Below are 22,445 nucleotides of genomic sequence, written 5' to 3'. Positions count from 1 at the left end.
TGACGGAGTCAAAGCACAGGGTTGGGGTACAGGTGGCTGCACCCCCTAGAATGGCATGCAGCTCATCATAGAAGCAGCATGTCTGGGGCTCTGACCCAGAGTGGCCATTTGCCTCTCTGGTTCTTTGGTAGGCTTGCCTCAGCTCCTTAAGTTTCACACGGCACTGCTGTGGGTCCCTGTTATAGCCTCTATCCTTCATGCCCTTAGAGATTTTTTCAAATATTTGGACATTTCATCTTTTGGAACGGAGTTCAGATAGCACAGATTCGTCTCCCCATACAGCAATCAGATCCAGTACCTCCTGTTCAGTCCATGCTGGAGCTCTTTTGCGATTCTGGGACTCCATGGTCACGTGTGCTGATGAGCTCTGCATGGTCACCTGTGCTGATCAGCTTGCCATGGTGGCCAAACAGGAAATGAAATTCAAAAGTTCGTAAGGCTTTTCCTGTCTACATGGCCAGTGCATCTGGGTTGAGAGTGCTGTCCAGAGTAGTCATAATGGAGCACTCTAGAATAGCTCCTGGAGGCCAATATCATCAAATTGCATCCACACTACCCCAAATTTGACCCAGCAGGGTCGATTTCAGCACTAATCCCCTCATCGGGGAGGAGTACAGAAATTGATTTTAAGAGCCCTTTAAGTCAACAAAAATGGCTTTGACGTGTGGACAGGTGCAGGGTTAAATCGATCTAACTCTGCTAAATTCGACCTAAACTCATAGTGTAGACCAGGGCTTATGTTAGGGGGTTTTCTAGTGTGAGCAAATAGGTACTATGGACCAAATCACCACTGGCGTACCACCAATGGAATAGCCCCAATTAATACCAGTAGTGAATTTGGCCCTAAAATAAGACAACCAAACTCATTTTCACTCTGGATGTAAGCCAGGATTTAAACCTAGAATTCCAGAGATGGAAGTGTAATTGCCTAGTGCACTAACCTATCTAGCCTCCTTTTCCTTTCTCCCACTTACCCATAGTCTTCCTACTGTTTTTAGTACTGTGCTCTAAATATAATTTAATGGAGAAAGCACAACTACAGACTATTTTGTCTGTCATAGGACATTAATCTTTTACCATGACCAATGGTATTAATTTTGCTACACCATTGTGCAAATGTGAACTAACCACTATAATCTTGCTGAGAATCATTTACTGCTCACTGTGACTTATACAGCTGAAGTTTTTGTCAGGTGTTTTCCTCTTCTTCCTTTTTTTTAAATTTACTTCACACCAGGTATGATTAAAAGAGGAGCAACTGAATGGCCTGGATGTTATCTGACATTGTGCTAGATGCAGACTATTATAAAAGGAGGGGTTGAGAGCTTTGTTCCTTGAATTACGCATTCATTTTACACCTTTAAGATGCAGAGGGAAAGTGTTATGTTATTTCAGTAAAGATTTTTTTTCCCACCTCTGCCGGACTGAGACACACTTTCTGGTATAAATAAATAAATACTGGCCTAAGAAATTATAAATGGCTTTAACATAGTCCAGCATTTCCTTGCAGCTTTGCCCCACCAGAGCTGCATCAATCCTGCTGTTAAAACTGCTACATTATCATTTCTGACAGTGCATCCTTTGTGAAGAGAATTGCATTTATTTTAATTCATTCTTTACTTCCCTAAAGACAGAAGAGACTTACGTTCGGATGACAACCATGTAGCTATAGGCAATGGTCCCAACTCCCACAAGGAAATAGGAAAGAGGCATCCTGAACTTCAGCCATCCAATTGTTCTCTGGTTGTTGTAATAGCCATAAAAGAGCACAGAATACTGTGCAAGGCCCTGAAAAGTAAATGGCAGGTAACAGCTTAACTAGCCTGTTATATACATACACACACACACACACTAAACCTCATGAAACTTCACCAAAAGCAGTGAATACCAAAAAGACATTAATTTTTATGCCTTCATGACATCTCCAGATGACATTATGGTAAACCTGACAGCTGGGTCCTGATTATTCTGTGAGAATTCAGAACAGCCCTGTTTTGGAGCCTTTAAAGAGGCTCTGAAAAAGATTTCATGTTGATTGTCAGGTCCATATCCTGTCAGATACTTTAGAGGTTGGACACTTCATCTACAATGTAGCAGCTGAAAGCTTTTTCATCCAAGTGGGTTTTTTGGTTGGTTGTATGTGTGTGTTTTAACAGAAAGTGGCTTTTCAACAAAACAGAAAGTTTGGTTACTTATATTCCATGTTCTTAAAATTTCCCTCCAGTTCCAGTTTGGTATAAAATTCTTCATTTCTGTTCTAAAGTACTGGGTAGTGTTGCTGTGTGCTGGTTAACAGCTGATAAATTTCATTCAGCAGATGGTTGGGTTTCATTGGATACTGAAATGATTCTTGTATCTACAGTTTATAAAACAAATTATTAGGTTGGTATTGAAAAAACTGCATTTCTTTAAAACAAATCATATGAATGAAGTTTCTCTTGGCTTGGATTGTTATTTTTTCAAAATAATTTAATAGGCAATTGCTTGAGTCTGAAAGTAATCAAGATAGTTGGCTTAGCCTGGTCAGAGGAGAGGAGAACAGTGTATTTAAACCCCTTTGATGAACAGCATAGCACATACAGAGCAGCAGCGAAGTTCCAAATGGGCACAATTAACTCAAATCAAACATTAGAGTTCAGCATGCGAAAGTGTAATTTATTGATATACTGTTGATGAATATGAGATGTGCTGATCATGAGCTGACAGTGCTAATGCAGAGTGCTTTAGTCCTCCTAAATTAAAAGGTCCATTTACTTTCCTTCTGTTTAGCTGCTGGCGTTTCTTAAAATTAATCCATCATATTCTATAATATCTATAGAATAACATCCTTCTGCTTTGTGTAATCACAAATCATGCATTTGATTTATTGGAGTTTTTTAAATGTCTGAAATGAGTCACACACAGTCTTCAGAACCTCATTTGCAATTCTTGTGAAAGTGAAAATGAAATATTAATATATGGTAACTAAAGGTAATATTTACAGATTTCTTCGTTTGGTAATCGATGCATCTCCTTATTTGTATTGGGATCAGAACAGCTATAGAGATATGCATGCAGGAGAGACAATATTAGGTATCTGATTCTAGGAGAAAGGGAATATTATTATTTATTTGTATAGCACCAAAAGTGAGCAGGTTTGTCTTTAGTTACTACACTTCTATTAAGAAATGGTGTAATTTCATGTAAGAATTTATACTGGGCTTGGATTGTCTAATCTGTAGTTGCTCATAGCCTCATACATTTCTGGATGGCTGTTTAGATCACACTACATATTAAAATATCTTTAAAGGCACCGTGCTCTGCTAAGTCAGTATTGTCATAGGTGTTTTAAAGCCTTTAGATGAGCCCTGCACTGTGAGTAATTGAGGATGTTGTTTCCTGGGCTTTGCCTACTGTATTTAACTGTGAAGCTTGATATATTTTTAGCTATGAAGTGGTAGCCATAAGCATAGGGTCTCCCTCTACGCTCTTCCCACAGCCTAACACAAGATAGATGAGCATATTCTCTTTAGTAGTATGCATGATTATAATGAGCTGTGGGATTTTGATTGCTGTGGAGTAGGGTCTGAGCTGTAGATTATATAAATATAAAAATTTCAGTTCAAGATTAAAATACAAAAGGCAACAGCAATTTAGCAATTTCTGCATGATGAAAATAGCCACATTCCCAAGGATGATCAGGGCAGGCACAATTTCCCCTTCATGTTTTGCTACACATTTTAGAGCCCTTTTTTATTATTTCTGAAATAAATGTTATTGGGGAATTACTCCAGAATACAACAACAACAAAACATGTTTATCATTTTATTTTGGACCTGAGAAAATTATTTTTGCCTCTAAAATTATCTCAGCTATATAGTCCCCATTCCCATCCTTGTCTGGATAAAGGTTTCATTGTCCCTTGCCAGATCCTGTTTCTTTCTCAGTTGCTAGGAGCCTCCCCTCTCTTGCTGCCATCTCTTTTCTCTCAAGTCTTCTCTCTTTCACCTTGTCCATACGATTGTATAAACATCTCTCCCCTTCTTCTAGGATCCACTCTTCTTAAAAGGGCCTCCATGTTGCTACAAGGCTCACTTTTCTCCTCCAAGGTCCCTCTCTGCTGCAGTACTTCCTCTCTTTTTAAATAGGCCTCACCACTTGACTTCATTGCTGTGTCTCCTGCTACTACCATTCAACCATTGGAGCTCCTGATCATCCAAATACAATGGAGTTCAATTCTGTTAATTACTGACATACATCAGTGATTGCAGAATGTTATTGAGTTACTCCTTCTAATGGTCCAGGAGCTCACCCAAAAAAGAACATTGACTTCCTTTCATGGATCTAAAAAGGGGTCATCACTTTGTGGCTAAAGGAAATCAGGTCAGGTCATCTGGTCAGTTACCACTTTACATCAGGCAATGTGGCGAGAGGTAAATGTGTTACTTTGAACACTTTATTAAACTAAAATTTTAAAAATTCACTGGGTTTCAGTGAGTCAGCCTGGAAGTATTGCATTAAAAGTCAGGAAGTCAGCATACAGATCAATGTATCCAGTCTGGTATTCAGTCTGTGTACTGAGAGTTTAAAAACTTGCTACCTGGCTGAAACTCTCCAAAGAAACAAATGAAAGAGCCAGAGTTCATTCCAGGCCAGTGGTGTGTCCCATCAGGGTAATCTGATTGCGGGCTGTGAGACATTTTGCTGTCATTGACCATCCGCAGGCACGGCCCCCCACAGCTCCCTTTGGCCATGAATAGTGAACCGCAGCCACTGGGAGCAGCAGGGGGGCCATGCCTATGGACGGTCAACGTCAGCAAAATGTCTCGCTGCCCGCAATCTTATTACCTTGATGGGCTGAATGCAGCTGGCGGGCCGCAGGTTGCCCACCACTGTTCCAGGCACTGTACCAGAGGAATAAGCCATGAGCCAGAGGTAAGGCCCCTAATAAAAAAATCCACCTGGGGTTGAAGTGGCACAAGGCTGAGGCCCTCTCTAGGCAGCCAGCACATGCTTGAAAGTGGGCAATGCTTGATGGGAGGAATGGCCAAAGGCTGAGCTAATTCAGTGAACCCCTACCACCGCCTCTATCTGCAGGGCTCCTAGGATGCTCCAGAATTTACAGCTGCCCCCAGCTGGCAGAACTCCTAGGGTGAGCAGTGGAACACTGTCCACAGCCCTCATCACCCTTCCCGGCATCAGCAGTCCGCACCAAGGAAACTTTGGTTTCATCCTTCATCCTCTGAGTTATTTTTAACACTTCTCCTAGTGCTTATGAGTATAAAGAGAATGAACTGTTCTACTGAGTTTGCCATGTCTGGCTATAAATTGTTCAAAGAAACAGACTCCCAGTTTCACCTCCCACATCTTCTATTATACTTACCTTTGCTGAAATCCATAACAAGTGCTTAAAGTTAAGCATGTTCATAAAGATTTGATGGACTGAGGCCTAAATGTAGAAGGGAGATTGTACAGAAGCTTCCGGCAAAGTCACCCTTATCTGAATGCTGTTCCCATTAATCTGGAGAACACCTATAACTGGATGATTCCATCTTTTTTGTTTGTGCAAAATCCTTTACAATGACCTTTGCAGCTGCCTGACAGACAATGTGGAGACTTTCATTGCCTTACAACCAACGTACCATTGTCTGGACTCATTGTAATATGGAATTTATCCTCAATACAGTCATCTTAAATTTATTTCATGTTTACAAAAGTAATCACGCTATGGAGGCATGCCCTGTGTGAAAGGTGGTGAAAATATTGTTTCAATAAATAAAAGTATTCTATGGTATTTAGAAGTCTACCTTCAGACTTTCAGTTGAGGAGGTTCATCTCTTAAGGATACGATGAGCTTCAAAGAAACAATAAGGGATTCAGCCATCCATCCCACTACAGCTAAAATATTTGCAAATTTAAAAAACAGAATTTTGCTTCTAGTCTATCTTTAAAAAAAGGCCTAAAGTACGAGGTTTTGTCTTACATGGAACTCACACAGCACCACCAATTTGAAATCTAAATGCATATAATCCAAGAGGGTCAAATTCATCCACAGTCCAACTCTACTGAAGCAAATGGAATGACACCAGAGACTACATCAGTCTAGACTCTTATTCCCAAATTCCTCTCCTTTTTTATTCCTAAAGACACAGTAATGGACATGGAATTTTCATACATTCTGTTTTTAGATCAAGAAAACATCTATACTCGGAATGAATGAAAAGGAGATTTGAATTGATTTCTATCCATTTGACTGATCTCCTGACATATTTCATATTAAACTACTGAAATTGAACAGTGAAGCACTGATCACTGAAATCAAAGCCTTTTAGAGCCAAAAGAGTCATGATAATATGCAGTATTGCGATAATGCACACTTACACTAAAGTCCCACAAAGTTGCAAAATTCATAGCAGTCTTTTCTTCAGCTCTCGGGACAGTTTTTCTAGGTAACGTGCCATATGGTTTCCCCATCAGTACCTGTAGTCAAAATATGATGAATGTAGATAACAGCTCAAAACACAACACCAACAACCAAGTATAAAATGCAGATGCGAACAACTGCACTGGAGATTTTGCTTTGTGTTCTCCTTAACTCCCTACTGATAGCAATCCATCTCTCCAAATCTTTTGCCTTCATGCCTTTTAATTCGTGATTGACGCTATTCCTGAAGTATATGTCACTGCAATTTTTTATTAAATGGTAGTCTACTAAAAATCAGTGGAATGTTAAGCTGTATCTTTTATATTCAGCAGCAACAAAAGTTAAAAATATTCATCAGATCAGTGAGTTCTTTCAGTGATGCAAATTCATTTTTCTTGTGCTATTGATTTTGTTGCTTTTGTTAATAGAAAATAGATTGGGTCATTACATGCATATAGTTTTCAGATGATGACAATCAGGATTCTAGACCAGATTCTACTCCCACTTGAGTCTTGATATTGTTCCACTGCAATCAATGGCAGTTTTTCTCTTGACTTCAATGGGCACAGAACCAGGTTCTTAAGGTGGTGTAAATCCAAAGTAACTCAATTGGCTTCAATTACTCTACTCTAATGAAAGCAGAATTTGGCCCATCCATTAGAAAAATTTTGGAAAATGTCATATCCTAAATAAATCTTGTGGGCTTGACATTATCTGCTGCACTCACTTACATGTACACACTGGAGGTAAGTGTAATCAAGAGGATATTCTCTATGGTGGAAATTTAGGGGCCAGCCCAAGCCACTTAAATTCCATTTAAATCCTATTTTGAGCCCTGCTTAAGTCTTATACTCATCCTTTGCATGGGATAATTTCAATTTGAGTTGAATTCCACCTTATGGATGAGATTCTATGCTGCATGTCTAAGGATACGTCTATACTTCGAGCTGGAGGTATAATTTCCACTTGAGGAGACATGTACCCCAGGCTAGTTCTAAGCAAGCTAGCACTCTAAAAATGGAGTCTCGCCATGGCAGCGTGAGCAGAAGAGGCTAGCATCCCATTCAAGATGCTAGGTACATATGTGGGGTGACTAGCGGTGCCTGCTCTTTGTGCTGCTGTGGCTACACCTTATTTTTAGCTCTTGATCACAGCTGGCACGGGGTATGTCTCCTCAAGGTGGAAATAATACCTCCAGCTTAAAGTATAGACATACTGTTAGAGGTGCAGCACAGAACTCACAGTCCAGGGGATGCGGGCTAAGGTAGCTTTAAACCACCTTGTGCTCCTCACCCCCCTCCACTGTAAACCTGGGCTGCTCCAGGTTATAGAGTGGAAATGCCCCTGTTGTAATTTAGACAGACTTCATGGACTGCCCTAAGAGTCACAGCACTGCAGGATGCAGCCCTTCCCCCCACACTTGTCTCATGCTCAGCCCTGCTCAGGCATGCTCCACCCACCCAGCCCCCATGCCAGGGGGTGTTAAGTTCTTGGGAGGCAGCCTTATAGCTGTCTTCTGCAATGCTTGTGCCATGAATGCTTCCCTGAGCAGAACCAGGGCTTTTAGATCTGTTTTACACCACTCTCTCTCTTTTCATGGCTTAAAGGAGCTGGAGCATTGGTAGAGATCTTGTCCTAAGTGTTCTAGTAACAAAGGTAAAAGTTTTAAGCAACATTTCTCAGTGACATTTTATTCCCCTATAGAAATAAGAAATCCAATTTTAAAAAAATTCCAAATCACGCATTCTCACTCACCTCAGGCACCATTACAAGGCCAAACGTCAATCCAAAGAGAATCATATTTATTCCATACATCCAGCGCAAGAATATGAAATAAGAAGCTACTGAAGAGCCAAAATGACCTGTGAAAACATTTGCAGTGACAAAAAGACAGATCAGTCAATATTCTTGTCTTCTTACTTTGAGACAAGATTACTTGAGCATTTTCATGAGTGCTGAAGATACAAAAAATCAGATTTTTCTTTATTCTATATTAATACCTATAATTGTATCATTTTAGTAATTTTTCAAGATTGCAGACTAGCATTCACTTCCTTGAAATGATTTTAAAAAACAGAAGCCAAGACACCATTTACCAAAGTATATTGAAGGAATATAAATAACATGACACCAATACAATGGAATAGAACCTCAGGATAATCTCCTAGGGCCAGATGTTCAAAGGTATTTGGTTGCCTAAGGATGCAGATAGGTGCCTAATGAGATTTTCAAAAGTGACTAAACAGATGAGGCACCTAACTCCACTTGAAATCAGCAAAATACCTTTGAAATCATGGTCTCTAGAGCTTATCAGTGCCTTTCTACATATGCTTTGTTTCTGGCCTACTAGCCAGGGAGAAAGCAAAGCATTGCTTGAAAGACAACTTCCTGAATTTAAAAAAACACAAACACACTATTCTACAGCAGTGGTCTAAAACACCAGCATTTGCAATGGTGATACTACGATTGCTGTTGTTGTATAGAATACAGTGGTATTTTTATACTAAATCACTAACAGACTGGTGTCTGTCACAACACCAGATGCAGAATACCTTGAGGACCAGGAGTATACAGTTACTCAATACAAAAGATTCTTCACAACAGGCTCATTAGTCTATGCATCACCAGTATAAAAGTTTTAGCAATGACAACAAGAGATGGTTTAAAATTAACGTTTAGGGAAACAAGTACATACTGTGAGAAAAATTATTATTGTAAATGGGAAAGATTTAGGTAGGAAAGAACAGGGGAGGTAGCTTGATCAGGGGGACAGAGTATTTAATTGAGAGCTATGAGCTCTTCAGTTCTGCCACTGACCAACTGTGTGACTTTGAGCAAGTCAGTTCATTTCTTTTGCCTCTGTTTCCCCTCCCACCCTTTGTCTGCCTTGTCCATTTTGACTGTAAGCATTTTGGGGCAAGAATTGTCTCTCTGTGTTTGCACCACGCCTAGCACAATTGGGCCCTGATTTCGGTTGAGGTCTCTAGGTACTACTACTACGTTAATAATAATAAAATAATAGAAGTTTAGGACCTGATTCTGCAATACTTATGTGAAGAAACCTTCCACTGAAATCAAGAATCAAACACTTTATGATTAAAGGGAAGATTTTTATCCTCACATGCTCTGGAGGTGTAGCTGCTGTAACTGAAAATGTTGGTCACGTGACCTTTTTATTTACTGCTAAAGGGGCTCCTGTTGGTTTAGGACATGTGAGCATTTATTGTGCCTGATGATTTCATAAACTGTTTTGTTACTATTTTCTCTGGTAATGGCCCTCTTGGTGCTATATCAGTTAAGATTAGCCTTGTACCCCAGTTAATTCTAACATTTATTGACCTGTAGTTATTCATTAAAGCTCTCACTAGCTGGGACTGAATTAGGGGAGAATCATCCCAGGCCCTTGTTGCAGAAGCACTGAAATACCTAGTCCTGTTAATCTAGACTTTGAGCTTTTATGTTAGTATTTCTAATTGGCACTGTTTGTCCAGCACATTGAACTTTTCAGCTCCTATGAGAGGAAGCCTTTATATGTTCTAATGTTAGTTTCCCATACTCTTCCACTAGTAGCTCCATTTAAGTAGAAAATTGTAACAAGACAAATAGACAGGTTTTGCCTCTGACCTGATCTTGGCCTTTTGTGCCACAAAAGCCAGAAAGCTACCTTAACTGGTCCCCTTCAATAGAGGAGAATCCTCAGCTCCTATGCCATCCTGTCCTATACTCCAGCACACAGGTGCATTGCTAGGGTGACACGAGAAAGTGTGAAAAATCAGGATGGGGTCGGGGGTAATGGGCATCTATAAAAGACAAAGCCCCAAATATCGGGACTGTCCCTATAAAATTGGGTCATCTGGTCACCCTATGCATAGCTGCAGAAAAGAGAATCAGCACTAGGAGCCACTAGGTGTGGTTGATTCCTGGCTGATATAAAGGACCTTAAGTTGCACATCATCTGATTCCCAGATGTTGCAAAGGACCTAAATGCACATTGGGACTAGACAAGCACCCAGTGGCCCAAGGATGGCTAGACGGGCATAAAGGTGTCCTAAAAATAACTTCATGTCCACCCGTCCCCTGAGCTGTGCTAGCTGGGGGACAGCAAGTTCTGAAGTTCTGACTCAGTCATTTCATCACTGCATTTTATGGTTTGCTTTGCTGATTTTCTAGGTTTAAAATTTAGATGTACAGTAAAAACACATTAATTTGCAGTATAGTGAATGTTGCAAAATAGTTTTCTTTTGGGCTGACGCATGTCATGCTTGGTCTCTGTCCAAATTTGATTTTTATTTTTTATTTCTTTTACAAAGATAAAGTTCACAATCCTATTTATTGAGGGTCATTATAAAGGTAACATTTATACTGTGATATTCTGAGTGTCCAGGCATCTTTAAGCTAAGGAAAAGAAAAAGGAGCTTATTTCATTACAGGAGAGAAAAAAACTGTACATAGACACAGTATCAGTTAATTATCCTGTTCTATTTTTACATACTTGTCCTACTAATGTAACTTGAAACAGCCGTGGGTTTTAATGGCAAAACAATTCAGTCCAGGCCCATTTATTTACCAAATATAACTGAAGGATCACTCACATGGGTTCTCAGAATGAATTCTATTTTGTTACCAGCCCACCAAAAGAACCACCTGTCTCCTGCTGCTCAATTTGATTTAACTACATTTATTCAACAGCTTCTTCTGCGTGCTAAATTAAACCCTAGTGATTGCATAGCCTGCTTTGTTCTCTACTGATCATGATGCCATGTGTTTCAAGTTATTATGTGGTGAATTACCCTTTCTTTTGGCCTAGTGCCACCTTGTCTAGGATTGCTTTGCAACACAAAGTACAAATCAGCTAAAACTCACAGTTGACCATTTTCCTGGTCATAGCCACCTTGACACTGTCTATTGCATGCTCCAAAACTACCTTCAGTAAAGCTATCTTGCACTATAATTAGGGCTGATCAGTGGCTAGGCTCCCACTCAAGTCCTTGTGATGTTAAGCCAAGTTTGCTTCAGAGCGGATTTGTTGATAACTTAGCTCATTACTGGAAGGCCTTTCTCCCTATGAAATATAAAGCTTACTTTATGATAAGACTGTTCTCAAATTTTGCCACAACTCTCACCACAAGTACTTTGCAATTTTATATATGCACAGTGATATTCATGATCATATTCTCTTTTTTGTCTTTATTTTATATGTTGTCTTTTGAGAACACTTAAATAGCATATTATAGGCAAACAACAAAGCCAGCCTCTAAGCTGTATCCCAAGAGCACTTTTCCAGAATTAATTTCAATACTGGGTAATGAAAAAGGTTTAAACTTATCAGTGGCATCTATATTGGGCATTATTATCTGTAAGGTAACTGAGACTTTAAAGGATATGTCTGATTAATAGCTATTAATGCCTTAACAAGCTAAATACATTTTCACAAAAGAAGACTGTATACAATGTAGACATTTTACAATGATTTTTTAAAAGTATAGATATACCTGTCTGTGTTTCAGAATCTCTAGTTAGTGAATGGGGCTAGTGACCCAGCACATAGTTCCCAGAAAGAACCCCATGCCCAGAGTAGGTCACAATGAATAAAAATGCATCTCCCATTTGAAAGTAATGGACATTTCACAGTTGATATAAAACTAAAGTACAAATAAAACTGTCGAATAATTTTAGTATTATCTTTGAATAGTCATGGAAGACGGGTGAGATTCCAGGGGACTGGAAAAGGGCAAATACGGTGCCAATCAATAAAAAGGGGAATAAGGACAACCTGGAGAATTACAGACCACTCAGCTTAACTTCTGTACCAGGAAAGATAATGGAGCAAATAATCAAGCAATTAACTGGCAAACATCTAGAAGATAATAAGGTGATAAGTAACAGTCAGCATGGATTTGTCAAGAACAAATCATGTCAAACCAACCTAATAGCTTTCTTTGACAGGGTAAACAAGCCTTGTGGATAGGGGGAGAAGGTATATCTTGACTTTAGTAAGGCTTTTGATACTGTCTCACATGACCTTCTCATAAGCAAACTAGGGAAATACAACCTAGATGAAGCTTATATCAGGTCTCTTAAGGTCCCTTCCAGGCCTATGATTCTATGATTCTCTTGGTTAGATAAGCAGCTCTTTCTCTTACTTTATTGAAAGAATTTCTCAACAAATTTGAAACCTTCTGTTTTCCAGTTCTTTCAAGTGGGATTTGAATTCTCCATCTGATTCTGCACTACCAAATCATCAACATGACAATTTTGTGTATGATCTCTGCAATTAGATGTAGTGGTGACAATACTGTTTATGGTATACTGGAGTTGTCCTTGAAAATAAAAGACGTGCTATGCAGTCAAAATGACGGAAGTCATGGTTTGGGTATAGGCTACCTGAAAAATAATCTGTTTCCACATACATCAGCACAGCAGTTTAGATCAACTGATGTTCTTGAGGGAACAAGTTGTGTTAATTTAGTGATACTAAAAAATGCCAGACTGAGAGCCATGAACACAGAAGTCTAATTTTTTTTCCACACAACAGGTGGAACAAACATACCAAAGGACCTTATCCCTGACTGCAGAGACCTTTTTTAAGGGGCAGAGGAGTGTTTAGTCTTCAGGCCCAATCAGTACACTGCCTTTTGGCTTGCTCGGTGTGCTTCTTTGTCCCATTTCAAAGAGGACTAGATCAAAGCATGCTAACAAACTGTTAATACACATCAGCAGGGTCCATGTGGGCAGGCTAATGTGAGACAGATTCATGCTCCAGCTTGCTGCAAGCTACATGTTTGTGTAGACAAGCTTTGACTATGAAGATTGTTTCATGAAACATAATCTCTTGTTCAGAATGTGGCTGTGTCCTCTGCCATGACAGCTAGGGGGGCGGGTGTCAGTGCTCTAGAATAATGATGAAGTTTTGGGTTCACTGATAATTAAGAAGGCGGGTCCATCTTCTCTTCTGAGGAATAAAACATCTGGAAAGTTATTTTTAAAAGCAGTACAGATATTCTCGGACTCAGGGGGGCATCTGGGAGTACACCTGCTGCTAAGTGCTAATTGTATTGTTTTCCACAACTACTTACTTTCAATCTCTTTGATTTTCATTTCCCATGGTATGCAGGCTGTTTTAAAATTCTCAAAATCTCGTTGAAATTTCATCCATTTCTGTAAAGGATCACAAAGAAAAAGAGGCCGCATTCTCACTGTTCTCATATACATTCTCAGTCACTACTCTGAGATCCAGCATAGAACTGAGTGAATTTGTATCAAATACTTAATTTGCTGTATTTTGCCTTTTTTTTTCCTGTTTGTGGAATGTCTGAACAAATTGTGATTTTTTTTCTTGACTATTATTTGACTTGAGAACTGTTTCTGATCATTTAACGTATTTTATTCCAAATCTGAAATTCGAACTATATTGCTTAGTTGTGGTGTCTCTGTCCCTCAATTGGATAAGAGTAACTATTATAATCAGCAAAAACAATGCAGAGTCCTTGTGGCACCTTAGAGACTAACAAATTTATTTGGGCATAAACTTTTGTGGGCTAGAACTCACTTCATCAAGTGAATGGAGTGAAAAATACAGGAGTAGGTATAAATACATGAAAGGATGGGGGTGCTTTAACAAATGTGAGGTCAGTATAAGGAGGTAAATCAATTAATAGCAGGATACCAAGGAAGGAAAAATATAATCAGGCTTTCCAGGCATATTTCAGAATGTGAAAGTGGAAAAATTGTTGAACATTAATGCTAGTAAAATGTGGTTCCACAAATGTCTATAAAAAATGAAGCCAAATTAGTACTGAACGTGGTTGAAGCAAAACTGGTTTAAAAATGTGAATAAATATTTGTAGAGATTTTTTGCAGTATTCTCTCAGCTCTGAGGCAAAGGGACAATCTGTTGAAGCACTGTATAAGGGAGAAGGGAACCATTCCAATCTAATATGTAAAGTGCATGTTTGCCATATGCCATGAGTTTTTCTGCTACAATGAGGAGATTGGAACATTCTGAATCTTCTCAAGGAGAATGATCTTCATTGGCTTTCTTTATTCTGGACCTAACCCTGAGGGTGAGATTATCTGTATTCAGTTTGATTAGACATAGATTTGTGCATTTTATTTTATTTTGCTTGGTGACTTACTTTGTTCTGTCTGTTACTACTTGGAACCACTTAAATCCTACTTTCTGTATTTAATAAAATCACTTTTTACTTATCAATTAGCTCAGAGTATGTATTAATACTGGGGGAGCAAACAACTGTGCATATCTCTCTATCAGTGTTATAGAGGGTGAACAATTTATGAGTTTACCCTGCATAAGCTTTATACAGGGTAAAAAGGATTTATTTGGGCTTAGACCCCATTGGAAGTTGGGCATCTGAGTGTTAAAGACAGGAACACTTCTGTTAGCTGCTTTCAGGTAAACCTGCAGCTTTGGGGCAAGTAATTCAGACCCTGGGTCTGTGTTGGAGCAGACGGGAGTGTCTGGCTCAGCAAGACAGGGTGCTGGGGTCCCGAGCTGGCAGGGAAAGCAGGTAGTCTGGGCACATCGTGTGGCAGCTCCCAAAGGGGTTTCTGTGATCCAACCCATCACACTCTGCTTTGGGATAATTTGGGGCAAAGGCGGTTAAAAATGCAAGTGAAGAATGGGATGATATTTATGAGGATGTGGTGAATGATCATCTACAACAGTGCATTGCTTTGCATTGTATGAAATTGATTAAATAAAATCCTTACCTTTGTCATCATCACTTTGTACGCATAAAACTTTTTCCCTTTTCCTTTTCCAAGTGCACCTTCAAATTTTTCTACAAAAAGCTGGGCTTCCCTGAGAAATCAGAACAAAAAGACATTCATGTGATGATATGGTAAAACAGGAATTCTTGCCACTTCAGGCTTGAAAAACATGTCCTTTACTCCACGCTGGATGTTCATATATCCCTGTTTTCTTAGTGATGCTCTTATCCTTTGTATTTCCCAGACATGGTCATTCAGCAATTAAAGCAGCCACCTCTCCTCAATAAAAGTACATACACTGGTGTCTTAAAGTTTGTGCTCACAAAGCAGAATAAAAAGGGGGTGGAGAAGACTCTAGTAAATGACTGGTCTCATCTGATCATCATTTAAAAGTGCTGATGTTACACAAAACCTTAAAAACATTTTAAAGGAACTCTCACTCTTTTTTTCCCTTTCACTCTTATGTCCTATCTGTCTCACTAGGGAATACTTTAATAATTTTGTCAGTCAAAACTCTAATCTTCTGGAGCCAATTGAAGCCACAGTTATGAGAAAATGATTCATAGATTGAACAATGGACAAGACATATGTGGAGGCACTGAGAGGAGTGAAAATATATATAGGCTAGAAGAGAGCAGACACAAGGGAACCATGATTACAGTCTATAAATATCTTCAAGGTAACAATTAAAATTAAGGAGAAGAATAATTCATATAGTCCTGTGGCGCCTTATAGACTAACAGATGTATTGGAGTATAAGCTTTTGTGGGTGAATACCCACTTTGTCAGACGCCTATGCTCCAATACGTCTGTTAGTCTATAAGGTGCCACAGGACTCTTTGTCACTTTTTACAGATTCGGACTAACATGGCTACCCCCCTGATACTTGTCATATAGTTCCAGTGGATGAATGGATTAGGACCAATGGCTTGAACAAACAGAAATAATTCTTAAGAGGAAGTACTACTGGGGAATAGGCTAGATTACAAAACAAGACACCATGGCTTCAGGTATTCAAGAACAGGCTAGATAACATTAGCAGGAATTAAGTAGAGATCACTTCTGGAAAATGCAGATGGTTCAGACAAAATGACTTGAGTTGTTTTCTTCTGGTTGCATTACATTACAACGTGCCAAAACATTACAAAAACTGCAGGTGATGCTTATGTTAGAAGAATACTAATAACCAGCTCAAAATTTCCATGTGAACCAAAGCTAACCTCTCTTATTCCTATGAAAAATATTGTGGGAATTTAATGACTGCAATTTCAGAAGTAGCTCTGATCCTTCTAATACCATTTGTCCAATTCAGAAGGAAGAGTGTCACCTAGTTAATCACCATCAACACCATTTACTGTGGCACTAATTGATTTGTGGAGACTTTATGTCCAAGCACAGGGCCTAGATTGTGAAAGGGCTGAAGAAATCACAACATGCAGTGGCATGGCTAAAATCTATGCTTTCAGCCATTCATCCACTTTATTTTACTGTTCCAGTCTTCAAAATTAAAAAAATACACTTCTCAAAGTGAAACGAGGAGATTAGAAAGTCAGAAGGATACTATTCAAACAAAAGCCTGACACAATGTCACTAATGTGAAAAAATTTCCTCTCTAGTATACACATCATACATCTATAGCTGGGCACAGAAATTCTCCAGAAACTTCTCTTTTCTGTTATAAAATGATCATGAGTTTGGCTAAGCCAAAACAAATAAATTATTTTCCACAGGCAAAGTTTATAAAAACATGTCTTTTAGATCATGAATTCAACCCCTCAATTAAATCCAAGGATTCAAACTAGGCATGCTTGTTTGCAATGCAATGAATGTCACATTAAATGCCTTTTAGGTGTTTTCCTCTGCATTAGAATATATTTTTTTATTCCTCTCTAAGTCCTGAATTCTCTGGCAAGGATGGGTTTTCTGTTTTTACCTGCAAGCTGGTTGCAGATTTCTAGTGCAAACTGAATTCTTGCCCTTTGGATGTAGTGTACTAGGTTTCCTGGACTACTGCTGGTATTTTCCCATGACTTCCCTCAGTGAAGTTCCCCTCCCCTCCCTCTTTCATTTGTTCCCCTCCCCCCATTCTTATTGACTGTTAGGCTTTTCTTCCTCTCCATATCTTTTCAGGTGTTTGACTAGGTCCCTGGCGGTTCTTCAGTATGTTACAAAAATCCCTTATCTGTATGACAGTATTTAATCTGTCTATATTTTTTAAGGGCTTTAACTTTACTAATCACATTGGGCCAAATTAATCATCTAGTCTAGTTACTATCCACTTGTGCAGATGTTCTGTTTTAAATAGAAAGGGACCCTTCACTTTAACAGGGCTCAACTGTATATTTAACACTGAACTATCTGCCTATCGTAATCTAAATACCCTTGCACAGTATGAGGCACTTGAATACAGTACTGATAGCACTCACCATACCTGTTAAAGAACCACTCAAAAGCCTCTCATACATTCTGCAGCAAATGAAAGGAAATACGTATCACATGGTATTATTGGGTAGATGGAAGAACCTTGCCATCTTCTGTCAGAATGAAAGCACTTTATGTGTCAAAGTTACACTTGATGTTCTACATATGTGCCTTCTCCTTGAGTGGGCAGTGCAGGTTTGGATATAGCTGGCTTTTAATGAGCTTTCTTGTACAGTCATTACAGCTTTAGGAAGACCCAGTGAATAACATCCTCATGGGGGGCACCCTGCCCTGCCACATGAAAACCTATAGAGAAGCCATTCTGTGCTCTGCCGCAGCCCAGCTGCATCCAGGAATAGGAATACTTGCATGACTAATTTCAAGTCCCTATTTAATTGGTAGTTGAGTGCAAGCCTCAATAACAATTTAATTCCATGAAAAATTCCCACTGCAGTATTTAACAAAAGATATGACAAGCACATCTAGTGGTGGAGCAGAGCTTGAAAGAGGGCCTGTGGGTGATGAGGCAGAGAATATGTGTGCAGTTGCATTCAAGGAAACTAATAAGGAAAGCATAAGCCCCATGTGATGCTGCAGCTATCAAATAGCTACTGCAAAGTGTTTTTTTCCTTGCTCCTGCTCATCCCTCCTCCACCAGAGACACTCAATGGCTTTTTACTGGGTTACACCCTTGAATTAAAATGAGTTACTTCTGATTTACTTGCTGTGAGAGCAAAGTCAGGCCCTCGGTGATTTGTAAGTCAGAAACTAAGGAAATTTCCCCCCCTCCCTTCTAAACTTCCTGTGTCCTGGCTGGCTCTAAATATAGAATCATAGGACTGGAAGGGACTTTGAGAGGTCATCTAGTCCATTCTCCTGCACTCATGGCTGGACTAAGTATTATCTAGACCATTCCTGACAGGTGTTTGTCTAACCCAGTGCTTCTCAAAGCCGGTCTGCCATTTGTTCAGGGAAAGACCCTGGCAGTCCAGGCCCGTTTGTTTACCTGCCATGTCTGCAGGTTCGGCCAATCGCAGCTCCCACTCGCCGCCCTTCCTGCAGCCCCCATTGGCCTGGAGCGGCGAACCGCGGCCAGTGGGAGCTGCGATCGGCCGAACCTGCAGACGCAGCAGGTAAACAAACCGGCCCAGACCACCAGGGGCTTTCCCTGAACAAGCGGAGAACTGGCTTTGAGAAGCACTGGTCTAATCTGCTCTTAAAAATCTCCAATGATGGAGATTCCACAACCTCCCTAGGCAATTTATTCCAGTGCTTAACCACCCTGACAGTTAGGAAGTTTTTACTGATGTCCAACCTAAACCTCCCTTGCTGCAATTTAAGCCCATTGCTTATTGCTTATTCTCAGAGGTTAAGAAGAACAATTCTTCTCCCTCCTCCTTGTGACAACCTTTTATGTACTTTGAGAGGGGACATGATAATCATTTTCGTCTTCTCTTTTCCAGACTAAACAAACCCAATTTTTTCAATCTTCCCTCATAGGTCATGTTGTCTACACCTTTAATCATTTTTGTTGCTCTTCTCGGGACTTTCTCCAATTTGTCCACATATTTCCTGAGATGTGGCACCCAGAACTGGACACAATACTCCAGTTGAGGCCTAATCAGTGTGGAGTAGAATGGAAGAATTACTTCTTATGTCTTCTTATCACATTCCTGTGAATACATCCCAGAATGACATTTGCCTTTTTTTTTTTGTAAAAGTGTTATACTGTTGACTTGCTTTTAGCTTGTGATCCACTATGACCCCCAGATCCCTTCCCACAGTACTCCTTCCTAGGCAGTCATTTCCCATTGTGTATGTATGTGCAACTGAGTGTTCCTTCGTAAATGGAGCACTTTGCATTTGTCCTTATTGAATTTCATCTTATTTACTTCAGACCATTTCTCCAGTTTGTCCATATCATTTTGAATTTTAATCCTATCCTCCAAAGCACTTGCAACCCCTCCCAGCTTGGTATTATCCACAAACTTTATAAGTGTACTCTCTATGCCATTATCTAAATCAACATGCAACCATCAGGTGAGTACACAGATAATAAATGTATTTCCCTGTCCTCTACATGTTTGTATATTATGCACATTATTGTTTCCTAAGCATATTTTGAAATGCTCTTTACCTCAGTTCTCAGCTTTGAGAATAAGAACTTTATTTGTACATCCCTGGAGAATCATCACACGCCTCTGCACTTTGTGCTAAGAAAAGTGAGAAGCAGAGGAAGAGCAGTCCTATCATTACAACAGTTTATTAAATCCCATCTGCACATTTTTGAGAAGCATCTTCAAAAATATCACACACTACATGCAAAGTGATAGAACCTCACAAAAATGAGGAAGTGTCAAAAACAACACTGAAAGATGAAAGTGAGCTTTGTAATCACTGGTATCATGTTATAGGTAAATTATCTATAGCGCAAGATAGGCCAAAGTGTACCCCTTTAGCTAACTGTGAGAGCTTTTTTGGTTGAGAAAAAACATCTTAATCTAATTACCAACATAAGGAGCTCATAAATATTTCATGGAGCCAGGTAGTATTGCCCTTAAGTAGCCCAGGTTAATTATTAATCCTAGGTATGAGGTTGCAGCTTCCAAAGTGCTAGGTATATTGCATGTAGGGCAGTTCAGCATGTACAAAGTAGAGGATGTATTACAGCACTTAGAGGTTGCTGCTGGTGAACAGGATTCAAGTGGATAGCTCACGTTTTTCAACAACAGTTCAGGAAGGTTTCAGTCACCAACATGTAAAAAGTCATTAAAAAGAAATGTCCTATTAATATTGATCACTTTGGACTTCTCCAAGTAAGCCTTAAAAAGACTGGCTAAAAGTTGACAGCAACACAACTGTTGCCAGGTGGCAGCTATCTTGGAAAGTGGCTCAATAATGGACGAACTACAGTGTTATTTAATTTGGTTTCGGTGGCTGCCAATAAGTTCATAACAACAGATCTGGGAGGGTCTGAAGATAATAGCTGAAGAACGTAATCTTCTTCATCTCACAGAGTAGTTTGTGATTGGTTTTTTTTTGTCATGCTGCATTTATAGAATATTCTGTTACAAAAAATCTATTTTTATGGCTACTCTGGATTGGAAAGTAAAACAACTGGAGAAAAAAAGACAAAGTCTAAACACTCCCCTCCCACCCACCTTTCCACCTACCCCTATTATTTAGAAATAATCCACTGAAAAAAATGTTCACAGGTGGGTACTGAACTGCTTCCGCTGAGGTTAGTGAGAGCGTTACTGTTGATTTCAATGGAACCAAGCTCAGTGCCTATAGATCCCAGCACAGCAACTGGTCTCTACTTCCCCCGTTGCAGGATTCTGGGAACAGCCTGGACTGGATTTCCAATTAGGCACAGTAGGCATATGCCTAGGGGCGTCAGCATTCTAGGGGCACCTGACCTCTCTAAAACGGTGTGAAACACGAAGGGCAGCTATAGGCAGGAGGGGCACTGAAGATGCTGTGCCTAGGGGTGTATAAGGTGTAAATCCAGCCTTGGTACAGACTGAAGATTCTCTCCCTCCTCCTTTTAATTTTATATGAACCAGTTATGTTTTAGGGGCCCTCACAAATATCCTTTGTTCACTGTCACTGTTCCTACAGCCACTCCCAAGTTGTCTTGTGATTCTCTTTGCATTCCATATTTATTTGAAGCTACTTTGTGAATGATACAAGCTTGATCTATGCCTGACATCTCCTTCATATTTTGTTGTCATTCATTTAATTGTAATTCATACATTGGTATTAACTTTATTGGGTAGCTTTTACATTTAGTAAGAACTTTAAACAAGGGAGAATTATAGTTGCATGGCATGCTATTGTATAATTGCAGGATTCCATGGTAATTTAATAAGAGAATGCTAGTAGATCTGACTATATAGCAGTTAATTACCTCGGTAGATTATACAATGCATACTTTGTGTGTGTAAAATATAACTGATCCATGTCAATAATGAGAATTGGAACTGTACTCCAGAACCAAATACAGAAGCCCACTTTTCAAATGTGGTCCTATCAACCCAGGACCAAGAACCATTAGCTTGAAAAACAAGGTAGCTGGATAGATATGGATACACCCATAAGTCTCAGATCCTCAGGCGGTGTAAATCAGTGTAAATTTCAATAGAGTTACACCAACTTGCACCATCCAAAGATCTGGCCCATAATATTTTATCTCTATCTCTATAAGCATCAATTGTAGGTTCAACTTTCTCCAAATGCAGTTCAGTAGATAGGAACTGAAGGTCATTACCATTGGAGTAGCCTTTGTGAAACATATTGGTGTCTCAGACCAGTTCCCAGAGGATAAGAGTCTATATCACAGAAAATACCACCCCCAAAAAAGAGGCGAGGACAGAAGACAGCCTGCCCTACCTTCTAATCCTCAGCTGCTCGCCCTCCAGTTCAGAATTAATGCACACTGGCTTGGTAAACTGGAGAAGTTTATACAGACACTGCCCATGCTACAACTTTCCTAGGATAAACAAAGTGCTTTATTCCCCAAAGGGTCCCATCTGACCTCTGTCCTAGACATTACACTCAGCAAAAGGAGTAGTGCACATCCTGGAATAATGGTTTGTCCTACTCCAGTTGAAACCAGAAAAAGCCCATGTAGTTAAACGAGAAAAGGGAGGAAGGAAATGCAAAATGTCTAATCTCACTAAAGCCAGGAAATTCAGAGAAAGGCTGAATCAGCATCCTTTCCTACTTCAGTTATGCTGAGGTAGTCCAGATAATATGGCCTTCTACCAGGTAACTGAGAACTGTGCTCTTACATACCATATAGGTCAGATTCCCCCCCACCCTGTTGAGAAGAAAAACTTGTGGAAGCGGGGATTAATAGAGGAAGGGGTGGCAAGGGACAGATCATTCC

General features: G+C 39.7%; 1 protein-coding gene across 1 annotated transcript in view; it reads right to left on the bottom strand.

Moving 5' to 3' along the window:
- Positions 1-22,445, bottom strand: part of TMC1 (transmembrane channel like 1) — a 66,779-nt gene that overhangs the window by 29,926 nt on the left and 14,408 nt on the right. The window contains exons 5-9 of the mRNA XM_039542791.1: positions 15,134-15,224; positions 13,480-13,561; positions 8,159-8,265; positions 6,361-6,459; positions 1,646-1,788 (exon numbers count right to left, since the gene is read on the bottom strand). Coding sequence (XP_039398725.1) covers positions 1,646-1,788; positions 6,361-6,459; positions 8,159-8,265; positions 13,480-13,561; positions 15,134-15,224 — 522 coding nt within the window. The remainder of the gene's footprint in view (positions 1-1,645; positions 1,789-6,360; positions 6,460-8,158; positions 8,266-13,479; positions 13,562-15,133; positions 15,225-22,445) is intronic.

The sequence above is a fragment of the Mauremys reevesii genome, linkage group 6 (assembly GCF_016161935.1).
Source record: "Mauremys reevesii isolate NIE-2019 linkage group 6, ASM1616193v1, whole genome shotgun sequence".
Lineage (NCBI taxonomy): Eukaryota > Metazoa > Chordata > Testudines > Geoemydidae > Mauremys > Mauremys reevesii.
The sequence above is the reverse complement of the archived record's forward strand: the minus strand, read 5'-3'. Positions and strand labels throughout refer to the sequence as shown.